The 14,976-nt window shown below is 42.5% G+C and overlaps 1 protein-coding gene across 9 annotated transcripts in view; it reads left to right on the top strand.

The window, feature by feature from the left end:
- STON1 (stonin 1) overlaps positions 1 to 13,381 on the top strand; it is a 30,371-nt gene extending 16,990 nt beyond the window's left edge. For 5 of the 9 annotated variants that reach the window (XM_087776986.1, XM_087776983.1, XM_087776980.1 and 2 more), the window contains 2 exons: positions 8,518 to 8,720; positions 9,099 to 13,381. In XM_087776986.1, the coding sequence (XP_087633112.1) occupies positions 8,518 to 8,720; positions 9,099 to 9,173 (278 nt within the window). In that variant the 3' untranslated portion in view covers positions 9,174 to 13,381. Of the gene's footprint in view, positions 1 to 3,022; positions 3,487 to 3,648; positions 5,472 to 8,517; positions 8,721 to 9,098 lie in introns of those variants that run through there. The other 4 variants (XM_087776981.1, XR_015708832.1, XR_015708833.1 and 1 more) reach the window with 4 other exon arrangements.
- Positions 13,382 to 14,976: the final 1,595 nt, after the last annotated feature.

Genomic DNA, 14,976 nt, shown 5'->3' with positions numbered 1-14,976 from the left:
TTTTGTCCTTATTTTTAACTAATAGTAAGTTCTATTTAATCAGACCTGTTGTTTAGGTAATTATGAATTTTATTTTCTTTTATTTTTTTACAGTTTGATATTTAATATTTGAATTCTGATTGATATTTCAGTGACAGAAGTAACAGATCGACAGAAAAACTGAGGCAGGAGCAAATGAAAAGGGAATATTATCCTGAGCCTATATATGAACTCGATTGCTTTTGGTATTAAAACAGCATTTGAAAGCATCCTACATCAACATGCTAATGTGGCAGTTGTGAGAGTATGAATTACTGGATGGCTACTGGCAGATGAGAGCTAGTATTTTTACTAATGATGTTGCATGGAAATACTGGTCCCTTTTGCATGCAGACTGGGTCTTATTTAGGCGACGAGGTCTATCAAACCTTGAGCAACTGTGCCTTTCGATTTCTATTGATGCGCACTGCGGGAGGAACAGCACAAACACCGCTATGGTCAGGTTCAGAAATGATGTCGTGTTAATGCCATCTCTGTTTTCCCCCTTCTTTTGCTTTGGAAGAAGCTGTGGTCGGCTTGGACCTGTGGCTGATGCCATATGGTTCCTCCCGAATTGGCTGAGCCCTCCCTTTTACACGTGGCTCGTTACCTGGGGGTATCACGCTCTGCTCGGAGAGGATGCCGGTGGCTGCCAAGCAATGGGCAGCGGGAGAGCAGAGGAGACGCAGCATCGGCAGATGGGCTAACACAAGGCAGGGAGCCAAGCCAGAATTAATGGTGGGGGGAGAAAAATGAGAGAGGGAAGATGAGGGGAAGCAGTAAGGGAGGGGTTGGGGAGACTGGAAAATGGACAAAGAAGGCAGAGGAGTTGATAGAGAAATGTAGGAGAACCAGTGGGCAGAAGAAGATTCTTCAGAGGTCTTAAAAATCTGTAGATAGGGGTGTCTTGCACTCCAGGCTTCAAGGATTTGCACCATGCTGTGGTGGCCCACGTGTTTTCCCAAGGCTTAAACGGGACTGACTGTTTGGGTAGCTGTTAGTATTCTTTGCTATTTAATGTAGGTTTGCTTCTGCAAAATCAAGTCAGCAATTTAGTCAGGCAATTTTAAAGAAGATTATGTCTTCCAGAGTCTTTAATTCCCCGCAGTTCATTCACCTTAAGATTTGATGTGCACAATTAACTTCAGATTTGTATTATCTGAAAGTAAGAACTGTTTTTTGTGGTATTCTATAGCTTTACATTATTTTCTACCAGTAGCTTAAACTTTTGACATTTGAATAATTCCTCTGGCTGAGATCTGCAAAATCATTTGTAACCTTGAGATGTTCATGCATTTGAAAAAACATTTTGGTAGTAATACTGTCTGGTCAAATTTTAAACCTCTTTATCAAGTTTTCTGTATGCAGTTAAGAGTTTAAAAATAGAGTTGTCCCAAGGCATGCCAAAAATCTGGAGGCAGTCAAACTAATAGAAATATGTAAACTTTCATAATACGTTTACTGCAGGGAGAAAAATATGCCGAGGCTTTTGCTTTCAAAAAGCCTTTGTCCGAGGCTTCTTAAAGAAAAAAAAAAAGGGAAAAGGAAAGGTTGCCTACAGTTATATTGTGACTCCGCTTATAGACATTGAAATATGTTAGTATCCACTGTATTCCACTAAAGTGCTTCCTTGGAAGAGTGCTGGCCAAGCAAAGTCAATGTGAGCTGTGAGATACTCCAGATTTTTAAAAGCTGCCTATGCTTATTCAGATATATAAATGGAGAGTTTGGAGCCCGAGTGTTAGCATTATTTAAAAAAGAAAAAAAAAAAAAGTTAAAAAGCTGTAAACATTGAAGGGTTGATCCAATGACATTTCTGCAAATTGAGTCTACATTTATGAAATTGGGCCATTGTATCAGGAAATGTAGAACATTTTATGATTTCACCACGGTACTGGGGTCAGGCTTTGCATTGGAGAAGCTGTATGCACCTGTGTCACCCAGGGAGCTAGGGAGAGACTAGATGTCGAAACGCTGTGTTTTAAGCTCTTGCTGTGTAAATTTGTGCCCTGTGGTGTTTCCTACTAGGACACCTCCATCCTTGGGCTGTTGTGTAAAGCAACAGTTCTTCAGCTGATTATTTCTTCTTTTCTTCTGCATCATGGAGTCACACTGAGGAAGCAGTGATTAAGCAACACAAAGAAATGGAGCCAGGGGAGCTTGTGGCTGCTGGCAGCCTTTAGCATCTGAGCGTGGACTCAAGTGTGGGAGGCGGTGTGGCTCCCAGCAACCTTCAGCTGCCGCTTTTTTGTTTTCTAAACTGCCTAGGTGGAAATTCCAAGCCATGACTTTGTTAAGTGGGCTCCATCCCTGTCTAGTCACCTCCTTCTGGCATCAGCACCGTTGCAAATTGCTCCTTGGCAGTGGTACCTTCCCACTCCCCTATTTCCTACGCATTTCTCCCAGAAAGTTGGATAAATGCACCCATTTAGACATAGCTGCAGGAACTGTTAACTTCTAACAGTCCTAATGTAAATCTGTTCTTAGTAATTGTTGATGCTTTCATGTTCAAAATAAGACTTTTAGAGCTGGATCTATTTTGGCCAAAATAGAATTCCTACTTAACTAAAATAACCAGCACATTTTTTGGCCTAAATTGCTTGGCTTCCTGAGCCTTTCTTAGATCAAGGTTGCTTGAATGCTACTCATACAGGTTAATAAGGGATAAACAGTGTGAGTAAATGCAGAAAAGTTAGATTATTAATTGTTTGTGAAGTGCTATATGAATGCTAAATGACGGTTTGAATCTAGTTTCATAGTTTTGCTGATCTGTTTGTTTGTTTTGGCTTTTTTGTTGTTATTCTTCACAGAAAGAGAGCAAGAATTTGGAACATTTTTAGGAAATAAGAGACAAATTTTGAGATGTAAGACAGGAAAGGCTTAGGTCTCTGAATTCACAAAAGTCTTAACATGTTGCCTAGACACCTAAACCCCAGGGCTTCTGTCTCCTAAGTTAGCTAGTAAAAGCTCAGTTATCTCCCCAAATTATCTGGTCGCCTTTCAGGAGTGATACAATTCCATCAGTCCAGATGGTCATGTCTCCATGATGCCTGATGGGCCACATTTTGGATAGCTGGGCTCACATCTGAATATGTCATCTTAGCTTCCACTGGGCAACTCTACAGACTTACATCATGCCTACTTCATCCAACTTGTCTTTCCACACGACTACCTCTTCTCTTTTCTGGCCGACATCTTGCTTATTCAGCATTACAGGGTTTTTTGCAAAAGGATCTTGTACATGCAGCCTCTCATTCTTCTTCTAACTCTAGCATAATACAAGGCCTGGGAAACAATAGTTTCACGGAGCAGAGATGACAAGGACTGGCCAGTTTTAGGTGAAAACTAAGGCAATGCTCACCGTCTTCTGAAGTGTTGGTTGTTGTCTGACAGCCGATGGGAAGAAGTTGCTCCAAGCTTCTATCACAGACCAGCAGTGGGCAGAGGAACCTCTCTGCAAGTGAAGTGGTGAGTACCTCCTTCTGACATTGACGTTGGTACAGGAGATGGATGGGCTGGGGGGAATCCTGTGTTTTGGGAGTAGGCAAAAGGGTCCAGAGGAGGCTGCTCCAGAGGACCCAGGACAGTAGCCTTACCCAGATTCCAAAACTAACATCTCTGCCTTTGCAGGTTACCATCTGGGGGAAAGAAAGGACCACAGAACTCGTCGGATCCCAACACCAAAACCAACTCATGGGTGTGGGTTAGCTGGAATATAAGCACAGAGATTTTTTTTCTAAGGGCTATGTAGTACTGAACCACAACTGTGCCATGTCTAACACAGGAGTCTTTAGCAGCAGGCCAAGAGGAATGGCCCATTTATGCCTGGGCTGAAGTGGACATCTACCATCTGACATTTGCCATACCTGTCCAGGAAAATTCCAAGCAGTAGTTATTTCTGGATTCCCTTTCTCAGAAGACAAAATAATTTTCCAGACAATTCCCATTGCTACTTGTTTCTCCATAGGCCTCCTTCCCACAACAGGAAGATGGTGAATTTGATCTCCAAAAGCCCTTAGATCTATACCCTTTTCCTACTACCACAAATGGACTCCAAACAAGATGCTGCTGCTCTTGGACAAACCCTTTCTCCTCAGATCCTTGGTCAGCCATAGGCCCAGAGGCAGAAGGCACTGCTTTCCTGGCCAGGGTATGATGTGCCATCTTAGTGTTGCAACTGCTGCTATGAAGGACCCTTCACTTGTGGCTGACCTTGTGCAGTCTGCGAATCCCAATCCAGCAAACAGCACAAAGACCAGGTTAAGTAAATGTGTTGCCAAGCTGCATCCCAGCACCACCACTGGAGAGTGGAGCAGGTCCTGGGAGCCAAGAGGAGCACAGCTTGGGTGGGTTGTGGTACCACAGATGGGATGACATCTGTCGAGGTTTAACCCCAGCCAGCAACTAAGCACCACACAGCCGCTCGCTCACTTCCCCCCGGTGGGAGGGGGGAGAGAATCGGAAGAGTAAAAGTGAGAAAACTCATGGGTTGAGATAAAGACAGTTTAATGGGTAAAGCAAAAGCCGCGCGCACAAGCAAAGCAAAGCAAGGAATTCATTCGCTACTTCCCATCGGCAGGCAGGTGTTCAGCCATCCTCAGGAAAGCAGGGCTCCATCATGCGTAACGGTTACTTGGGAAGACAAACGCCATCACGCCCAATGTCCCCTCCTTCCTTCTTCTTCCCCCAGCTTATATACTGAGCATGACGTCATATGGTATGGCATAGCCCTTTGGCCAGTCTGGGTCAGCTGTCCTGGCTGTGCTCCCTCCCAGCTTCTTATGCACCTGGCAGAGCACAAGAAGCTGAAAAGTCCTTGACTGGTGTAAACTCTGCTCAGCAAGAACCAAAACATCAGTGCGTTTTACCAAGATTATTCTCATCCTAAATCCAAAACACAGCGCTCTACCAGCTACTAAGAAGAAAACTAACTCTATCCCAGCTGAAACCAGGACACATCTCACAGTTTGGCTGTGGAATGGGGTGCTGCTTCTGGTCTCCTTCACTGCTGGTGTTTCTGTCACCACAGCTGTTGCTGGGATGATGGCAGATTCAAGGATGGAGAGGCCCACCCCAACAGAGCGCTCGTTTCACCATGTCCAGGCAGTCTGGAAGAGGGGCTAATAGACCAAGAGAGTGTTAGTGCAAGAGAAATGGGCTTGGACACAGCAAGAGATGACCAGCAGCAGATCATGGACAAGGCACACATCACAGAGGTGTACAGATCTGCCTGTTACTGTGTGCATGAGTGACGAAGCGCCATCTCCTCCTCACACTTGTTTAGTCCTCCTCCAACTTCCTTCTCAAGGAGCTGGCAGGTGGTTGTAGTATTTGTTTCTGACTTTGTTCCCTCCTCTATTTCTGTAATAAAGTCCCTAATGTTATAGTTTTACCTGTCTCTGTGTATTGTATTATTGTCCTGAGACTTTAGCCACATGCTGTGTGCCCCTGGCATTGCACTCCTTTGCCTGAGACCTTTATGAGCTTGCAAGCTGGGTATCTTTGTGCTTTAGTGCCTCGAAGGACCCTGTCCTGTAGTGTGCTCCGAGGTGTGAGTAATGTCTCGCACATGCCGGTAGCACTGATTTAGCACAAATCACAGTCAGTACCTCCTATTCCACCCCCATACCAGCCTTGCCATATAGCTGCGTGGGTGACTATGAGCCCGATTCATGCGCAAGTGAACTAAGTGGTAGGCTTTTACATAAAAAGGAGGTGACAGTACTGCTGCTTTTGGTCATGGGCCACGGTTTGGGTGGTGGTTATCATTTTTTTAACTGTGTGTGGGTTGTAAAGTGTTGTGTCTTGACTGGTGAAACAGGTAGGTTGCAAAGTCTGCAAGGAGGAGTGAGGTTTTTCCATCTGATCGCTCCAGCCTGTCCTGCTCGGTTAGGTTTCCTTCCCTCTGTGCTGGCTTTGGTGATGGCCATTGCTGGGCACCTACTTCTCCCCACTCACCTTAAAGATGCTATTGTACTAGACATATTTAGGGGAGATTCATTCCCCAAACTCAAGACCTACGGTTCTTTTGTTGCAGTGATCCCTACCAGTCCCTTTTATGGATTTGCCCTTGCTCTTAAGAGTGCAAGTTGTATTACCTCTTCCTACGATTTCTGTAACCAGTTCCTTATAAGCATGTATGAGAGCTGTGCTTTGGTAGAAGGAAGCAGCTAGTCCCATTTGGGGAATGGTTGCTGGCTCTCTATCATGATACACATTTCTTTAAAGACTCCTGGGAGACTTCATGGCCAGTGGCTGATCCTCCTCCATGGTGCAGGACTCTCGTTGGCATGTATATAGCATTATTTTCTGAAATCCAGTTCAGGTTTTCTTTGAACATTACAAGCAGTTATGTAAAAAAGCAGTATTTAGGATAAGGATCGAATGAGATGTACTGCTGGAAGCAAGCCTGCAGGGGATGCTTGTAACTCAGCCATGTACAGAGTGCAGATAGTGAAGGACTGCACTTGTCCAGGACATGCCCCTTGTCCAAAGGGGTGGCTGTAAATGCTGCTGTGTTTCTGTGTGCGTGCCTTTGGGATCAACTGAACAGAGAGAGGAACACTTGCAGTCAGCAAACAGCTTTTTAAGCTACTGATTATTGTTGTTGCTATTAAACATGGAAAAAAGAAGGGGGGAGAAAAAGAGTTGGAAGCCACCCCCATCTGGAGTTTAGGGGCTGATAATCCAAAGGACGCTGCCTATTCCTTTCTCCCCTTCCCTCACCTTTTCTTCCAGGCAGTCAAGTTTTAGCTGTGCTGTTGTGTAACAGCAAGGAAAAGGGAGGGAATTATTAATTATACTAATTATATAATTAGTCAGAAGGAAAACAAAATGTTAAATGATTTAGCGAGTACGATTGAGACAAGCATGAATTTCCTGCTCTTTAAGCCTTGATTTTTGGGGACCCATTGACTTTATGCCAGACTTGGAATGAAATCTGGAGGATGGTTTATTGAATTAGGCTTTGTTCTGGTGAAGTCAGAGACACGTGTGTTTGACAGAACTGCCCATCAAACTGCTCAAATGTAATTTATCTATCTCCTAAAATCAGAACTGGCTTGGGCAGGCTGTGAGGCAGGTTGCAGGGAAAACCTGCAGCACAGACCAGAGGATGCACCCAGCCCCAGGCTCCCAGGAGCAACGGAGATGTAGCTTTTTTATCTATTTTTGCCTTACAAAATGCCCATGAGCCTGTGGATGTGGAGTGTTATAGCGATTTTTCCCATGGGATGGATAAAGCTCAGTGTATGTTAACTCCATCTTCATAATTTCCTTCATTCTGATATGAAATTGATTCCTGCCACTGGAGAAAGTGAGTACATAAAGAACGGGACATTTTTGCCTGAACTTTGAGATGCTGTTCAGTATAATGGATGAAAACCAAATACACACTGCCAGGCTTGCCTTTGACAAAATATGGCCAATCCTTTCTCTGCTTTTTTTTTTGCCTGCAGCCAAACGGTAGTTAGTTGTCTATGCTGATGCTTAAAATCCTGGAGAGGAAAGGAAATGGAGAATTACTGCTTTTTGCCTTGAAGAATTTGGAGAGGCAGCTGCAACATAAATGATTCTTTTCATTATATTATATTATACTGCTTTCATGCACATAGTGAGCCTGCTGACCTCGGTTTCTTTGGAAAGCAGGCTTTCCACCTCAGTGTTCCTCTGTGCCAGGAGGAAGAGAAATGCTTTCCCTTACCATTGCCACATATAAAAAATGCTAAAGCAAGTGATCCCTAGGATCTAAGGCTGGATTAAAGTAATTTAGGATATGCTGCAGTACATGGGCAGTCCTTCAGGACTCTGCTTTATAACGTGACGGTTGCTTTAGTAATACTTTTATTTGGAAGAAACAGAGTATGTTCTTTTCCCATAACAAACCAAGCTAGAAAGGGAATCCAGGTAGCCCTTATCCTGGCAGCTGGAATATATCTTGTTTGAGCAGCACTCTGAGCTGTGCCTTTGTCTTCCTGCCATAGACATACTGTAATAAATGATGTTACACAAGATAGCTGTAGTACTTGAAATAAACACTCCAGTAAAATTTCTACAGCAGAGGGCTCTGGTAAAGGGTGGTTGTTGGACACAGGGAGGCATCTCTGCCTTGGCTAAGCTGTTTTTTATTTTTCTATGAGAGTAAGACATGTATTTTTAAGTGAAAACTGAGGTTCTTCCCTAATAGTCTGAATTTGGCAACCTATCTCTAAGTTTGTAATACTCTTTTCCTAATCAGAAACTGTGAGGATCTGGTAAAGCTTGTGCAAATTACTTTGTAAAACTGCAGTGATTGTGAAAAGTGTGCTGAAGCAGAGAAAAATGAGTAAGGGGCCGCCTTATGCCCAAGTAGCAAAAGATTATCCATAGAATAATCTCATAACAGCTAAGCATTAATAAAAGATAGAGCTGTGCTCTCTTGCTAGCAGATTCACCTTGCACTGTAAACAAAGAAAAGATAATTAACTGATGGTATGGTTTGATTTTTTTTTCTTTTCCAAGGTTCAGATCATCCACACAGCCTGTCTTACAAACTGGAACTCGGATCAGACCAGGAAATCCCATCTGACTGGTATCCATTTGCTACTGTCCAGTTTGTCATTCATGATACCTGTGCCTCAGGAACAGAAGTCAAGTCACTGGGCATAGAGAGCGATGTGCAGCCCCAGAAACATGTGGTTCAGAAAGCTTTTTACAACTGCCAGGTATTTTCAGGGCTATGTTTTAAGTGTTTTCCTCCTCTTCTTCCTCCCCACTCCTCCATACAGTATCTGCAAGGCGAATGTGCTTTGTATTCTAAACATATCTTGCATGCACTTGTGATAATGACTTCGAGCAAAAGAATCATTAAAAAATAATTCCTTGTCTGATCAAAGATGATGCTGAAAAACAGAACTGCAAATGCAGCGTTGTTTTTCCTCAGTTGAGCTATTTTTGGGAGTAGTGGTTTTGAAATCCGTTGGGTCTGGAAATGTTTTGATTCTGTGTCAAAGCTTTTATTCATGCCGTTGCTGCAGTTCACACTTTCAGTGCCCAATTATTTGTTAATTCTACCTGTTTTTTTTTTTGTTTTCTAACTACAGGTTGAAATTGAAAAGAAGTGGATTAGGCTTGATGGAGAAGATCCAGATAAGGCTGGCAACTGCCTAATGCAGTAAAAGAGGACAGGAGGCACCGTCATAGGATATTAGTAGGAATCAATTTACATAGGAAATTCTATTGTTAGAAGAAGCGCAGTGACCTAGTTTAGGATAAACATGGTCATTGAGTTTTTCTTTTTCTTTTTTTTTTAGTGCTTTTGGGTTTGATTCTGCAAATCAGTACTGGTTTGACTGGCCTGCGTTCAAGTAAACTTCCTGTCATGGGAATAGTGGTATGAGTAAGGTCTCCTTGTAAAGAGCTGCAGGATGGGAGCACTTAATTGACTGATTGTAATATATTATTTTCCTGTTGTGTATCTATGACTTGGGAATGATCTCATCCTCCATATTGAAACCTAACGGTACTACTCAAAGAGTTCATGTCACTTGGACATATAATACTCAGCAATAAAAACTGCCAGAGCGCTTACGTGCAGACCAGCATCTGTGTAAGGTCCAGCAGGAGCAATTACATTTTTTAGTGGTGTTTGAAAACCGAAGTCCCCCATGTTTCTACTCCCCTCGATATATGTGAACAGAACAAGTCGTAATATTATTCTCGACAAGAGCCTCAATTAATGAGTTGGAAACCGGGTGATTTCATTGGTAAAATGGGAAAACTTTCTCTGCAATAATATGCTTCATTTTTCTGTGGCTGCAAGGGTTTCCTCCTCAGCACTTTATAGGTTCACTCAAAGTAATCTCTTGGGCAAAAAACCATATGGCAGATGCAATTGAAGTTTCTGTGCCAGCATTAGACAAATCTTTTTCACTACTGCAGCAAGTGAGGCAAGGGGCGGATCCTCAGCAAGCGTAAATCAGTCCAGGCCTGTTTCATTTGATGAAGCTTTGAGAATTTACACCAGCGGAGGGTTTTCCCCACAAACTGAAGAAATGGCTGGTTGCTGCTGTTTGCTGTGGGTCTCCTTTAGGATGCAAGTTCCAGATGTTGGTTTGGAAACTGCAGGAGCTGTTGCTCTGAGTAAGTTTTAAGACAGAGAGCATGTCTTTCCATGTATGGGAAGAGAGATGTTTTCATGCTGCAGGCTCTAAAGGTGCTTTTGTGGGGAAACAATGCAGGAATGGACTATCACAAGAGAAGTGAAGCTGCGATGCTTCAGCAGGCAGCTTGAGCTACTAATCCCGTACCAATGTGTTAACTGTGTTTTGAACAAATGATTGTCATTTAGGGAAAGGTTTTAATGCTTCCCCTCAGCCATTATCCCCTTTGTCATTTTCTGCAGGCTGTAATTCCAGGTCCGAAAAAACCTGATAAATTAAAAAAAATGCTCCTTACAATTTCTTTTTTCTTTGCTGCAGTTTTCCTAAAATTATCCTTACTTCAAACTGAAATTAGTGGAGAACAAAAATATAGTAATGCACTAAGTCTCACTTTATATTTTGTCACAGCTTGTAACTGTTTATATGAACACTGTGTAAAAATACAGATAAATGTTATTCCCCAAAAGTAGAAATATGTGGGATATGCACTGAGAAAATTACCAGTCTGAGGAAACAGAAGGCCATAATAGGAACCTAGTTCATCACGATAAACTTTTCCCCCCATTTGGAAGCTGAGAATGAAATGGGTAATAGATTCTATAGTAAGTCCTGAGGGCAGGTTTTTTATGGGTATTGCATTGCCAAAGCCCCAAAGAGACTATTACGGTATTTTGGCTTCTCTATATATCCCTTTTTATTAGCAGATTATATTATTATAAATCTAAGCGAGCATTTGAGTGTAGTAGTGATCCAAATACCTCTCAGCTGTTGCATCCTCCCTCCATGTTTTGACTTGAGAAGCCATTAGCACCATCAAGTCATGTTGGGTTTGTTTTATTCATACTTAATTTTGGTTTATATACTTCTCAGCTGAACTAAGGGGCACAGTGTGCGCTAGGGTAAAGTGTTTACATTTGGCATCATGGCAGAGCTCTGCAGTTTGCTGAAGTCCATGGTTATACTAGAGCTACAGTAGCTATTAACCTCTTTGCTCGGTAAGGTAGAGGAAGCAAAATACGTGTTGCAGATACCTGCAATAAACTTTTTCTGAGGCTGACTTGTTTTGATTGGCATTAATACAGCTAATTCAGTACAATCTGTTAGCAGTGGTTATTGTCCAAAGCCTATCTTGCCCAGCTGGCCCCTATTTTTCTGTTTTTAAGAAGGAGGGACAGCCAGGCTGTGCTGGGACTCTTTCACCTCAGGGTCCCCATTCGCAGCGCTCATCCCCTGGGCATTTGGTACCTGGTGGTGTTACGGGTCCTGCAGAAGCAATGGCTGCTTTTCTTCTGTCAGATGCCTACTGTATCTCAGGATGTGTTTAAGAAGCCCATGTAGCATTGACCCCTCAAGATATGAGCTACTGTTTTGAATGGCCTAAGTGATGAACAGCCGCATTACAAGTCATCTTTCCTGCTAGTGAGTCTGTATGATATCTGGTATGGTGCAAATGCTCATTCAGCCTTACTGAACTCGTTAACATAAAAAGGTCAAACTACAGCTTTATCTATGTTGCAGACTCTTGGATTTCCGTCTGAGGCCTGCAAGACTCGTCATTAACTTTAAGCGGAATTGGATCAGGATCACAGGGAATTCATTCCACAGGAATATTGCCACACTGAAAGAAAGTTAATGCATGGCTTTCAGTTTAAACCTGACAATTAGTGCAGCCTAAGGCTGAATAATTACCCTGTCCAGTCTCAAACTGATGTTTGTATGCCTTGCTGTCAGAATATTTAAAAATAGGCTGCAGTTTAATGAAAGGAAGTTTGGGTTGCCTGACTTTTTTTTCCCCCCATCAAATTCTAACTTCCTATTCTACTGCAACATGCCAAAGCAGAAACACCCTGGCTTCCCCTTTCTTCTGCATTGTCTGATGTCCTTTGAGTATAACCTACTGAAAAACATTCTCAATGTTTAAGACTCATTTGCTAACATTTTCTATGAAGGTTACAGCAGGTGATAGCAAGTAAGCATACTGGTTCTGATTCTTTAGAAATCTGGGCTATAAACAGTCTAACTGTATTTTGGGAGGGGAACAGAGACGAGGAACAGTTGCTATAAGCTGTTGTGATGCTCAGTGTCCAGTTAGCAGAAGGACTGGAGCTTTAAATAACCATGAGGTGCATTGGCATCGTGCGAGGAACCAGGTTTCACACGTACCTGATCTCTGCTTGCCCACAGCCAGCGCCTGCAGTCACTGAAATGCTTCCAACTGTTTAGGTCGCTTAAGATGCTGACACTTCGCTAACATTTACTACAGGGCAGTATTTAGATATTATCTGTGTTTCCTTCACAAAGGACCAGCAGGGTTTGGGATATTTTATATTTTAAGCAGAAATCAATGAGAACAGCTATTTTTGTAATGTGTTTGCCTTATTTACAAAGTGTCGTATTTGCTGAAACCGACAAACTTCATCTTTGCATTCATCTTTCTCATACTAATTGTATTACTGTAGGTAAATGGTACTTGATGTAATTTTGGATTCAAACACCCATTGAAGTCAATGGAAGCCTTTTAACTGACAAAATGGGATCTGCATCAAAGTCTCTAAGAATAAAGGAGAGGCAAAAAAAAAAAAGAAGAAAGGAATACTGGTAATGGGCAGGAAAAAAAACCCACTGTAAAAGATTCTTGATACTAGTAAGTAAGCAACCTGCAATGCTTGCTTATTCCAACCAGAAAAGAGCACAAAAGAGAGGAAAAGGGGTGTTACTGGGTGTCAAAGCTGAAGCTTTGCAGTGATTGGGAACGATGGTCTGGCTGCCCCTGTGTAGCAGCTCTCGAGAAACGAGGATGATGGTGCACTCCATTGAACATGATGTCGAGCCACTGCTATCCTTACGCCCCTTGCTTTTTTTTCTCCAGATTCCATATTAATTGTCCAAAAGTGCTTTACATCTGAAAACGTGTTTTCACGCGTTGCTTTTAGTTGCATTTATTTTACTTGACGGACTTCTTAGCTGCAGTATTGGTGTCCACACCTCTATTTTACATTTATTTGTCATCTTGTTGGCTAACACAGTAACTAACTGCTGCAGTTACTAGTTCTTAGCTATAATTTTGATAACTCTGAAGCAGTGCTGTTATTCTTAATGGAAAATATAATTTTATTTGGGTCTTTTGTCAGTATAAGTATAAACAGATCATGCTGATAATCTTGTAATAACATTTTGTAGATTGCATATCGATTAAAAAAATAAAGTTGTATTTCAAACTAGCAGTTTCTTGTCCCCTCACTAGAAATTTATCAAGCTTGTTTTACATTTACTGTAATTAACTGGTTGATCTCGTATCATGAGGGATTGCAGTTTATTAGAAAGAGCAGTTCTACTCTGTGTGTGAGTGGGGGACATCACTCCTCGTCTTAGATAAAGCTAGTTGCAGAAGGCTGAACGATGCCCTATATTCCATGAACGATCATTTATGGCAGGCCCTTTTCCTGCCTTATTTGCATAACAATAGTAAGCCAAAGAATACCTTTTTTTTCCTATTGAGTACTTCCTCCAATCTCTCTGGGATATTTGAATATAATGTGGCGACAACTCTTTAAGACTTTCAGAAATCTCAAAGTCTGTTCTTGAAATGAGCTGTTACTAGGGAAATAGTGAAACCTCTGTGGGGAAATATGGGAATAAGGCAAAGGTTTGTGGGGCAGCATTCAAAGAATGGGCTTAAAGTATAAAATAACCGTGCCACTCGTCCTATGCTGCTGTCTCTGTAGCAAATCAGTTGGCTATTCTGGGAAACCCTGGGAAATACAGTTGACACCCATTTTCACTTCATTGATGTGCTGTCTTTCAGTGAGCACCTGCAAGTGAAAAACAGCTGCCTAGCAGAAGTGTAGTCCCCTTCCAGAGCTTAAACAGTTTGCGATGTTTAAAAGTATCAGTGAACAATATGATTCAGGTACATGAAAAAGTGAGATGGTAAATTGCTAGAACAGAAGTAAAAACAGGAAAGCATTTATTTTTTGGACAGTTTCCTAGTATATGCTATGCCTAGTATGTGCTATTTTATAGCCTTGTTCTTTCCTTAGTAAAAACAACCTGTAATTTTTACAATAACAATCATAACATGTTGTGTGATGTTCACGCTCCCTGCTGAAGCCTTATGGATAGAAATAAAAGAAAAAGCATTGGCTCAAATTCTGCTTTTCCATCCCACAAAACGCAGCATGATTAGGGATTTCTGGTTGTGGGTAGGTACAGTCTGGCATTACATTGCATTGTGACGGCCTTTTCGGTTTAATATAGAATAACTTTCACTTCCATTTCCATATTCAACAATAAAAGTCCGAGGGGAAAAAATCAGAAGTGGGGACATGTCGGGAGTGGAAGGGACCCACAATGAGTGACCGGTGGTGGAGGTAAGAGGGAGGAGGCAGGGAGTGAGCAGGGAGTTGGCAGAAGGAAAGGGCAGTGGGCAGAGCTGGTTTGCAAGGGCTAAGGAGAACTGCTGCCTCTTTAAGTCAAGGGGGAAAGTTCACCTGTAAAAGGGACTGAAATAGAAAAGCAGTGAGGAACCCATGCAGATAAGTGCCTTCAAGGGAAGGTATAGAGAACAAAGTTGCGAGTAGCTGCGGGGGGGGGAAATGAACTGAATGCTCTCCCTGGGTGGGGAGAAGAAGGAGTTGGGAGCAGCTGAAGAAGGAGGGACATGGGCAGAGCCACCAGAGACACAGCAAGGTGGCTGTGAGACTGATGGGGCACAGTGAGAGGTGCCCTATCCGAACAAGCTGAGCTGGTGCCTACTTGTGGTGTGCCACAGTTCAGGGCAGCGCCAACGCCGTGCAGCTGGCTCTGCTTTCATAGAGTA

Source organism: Nipponia nippon, unplaced genomic scaffold (genome assembly GCF_047370975.1).
Source record: "Nipponia nippon isolate SJK-2023a ecotype South Korea unplaced genomic scaffold, ASM4737097v1 scaffold_4, whole genome shotgun sequence".
Lineage (NCBI taxonomy): Eukaryota > Metazoa > Chordata > Aves > Pelecaniformes > Threskiornithidae > Nipponia > Nipponia nippon.
The sequence above is the reverse complement of the archived record's forward strand: the minus strand, read 5'-3'. Positions and strand labels throughout refer to the sequence as shown.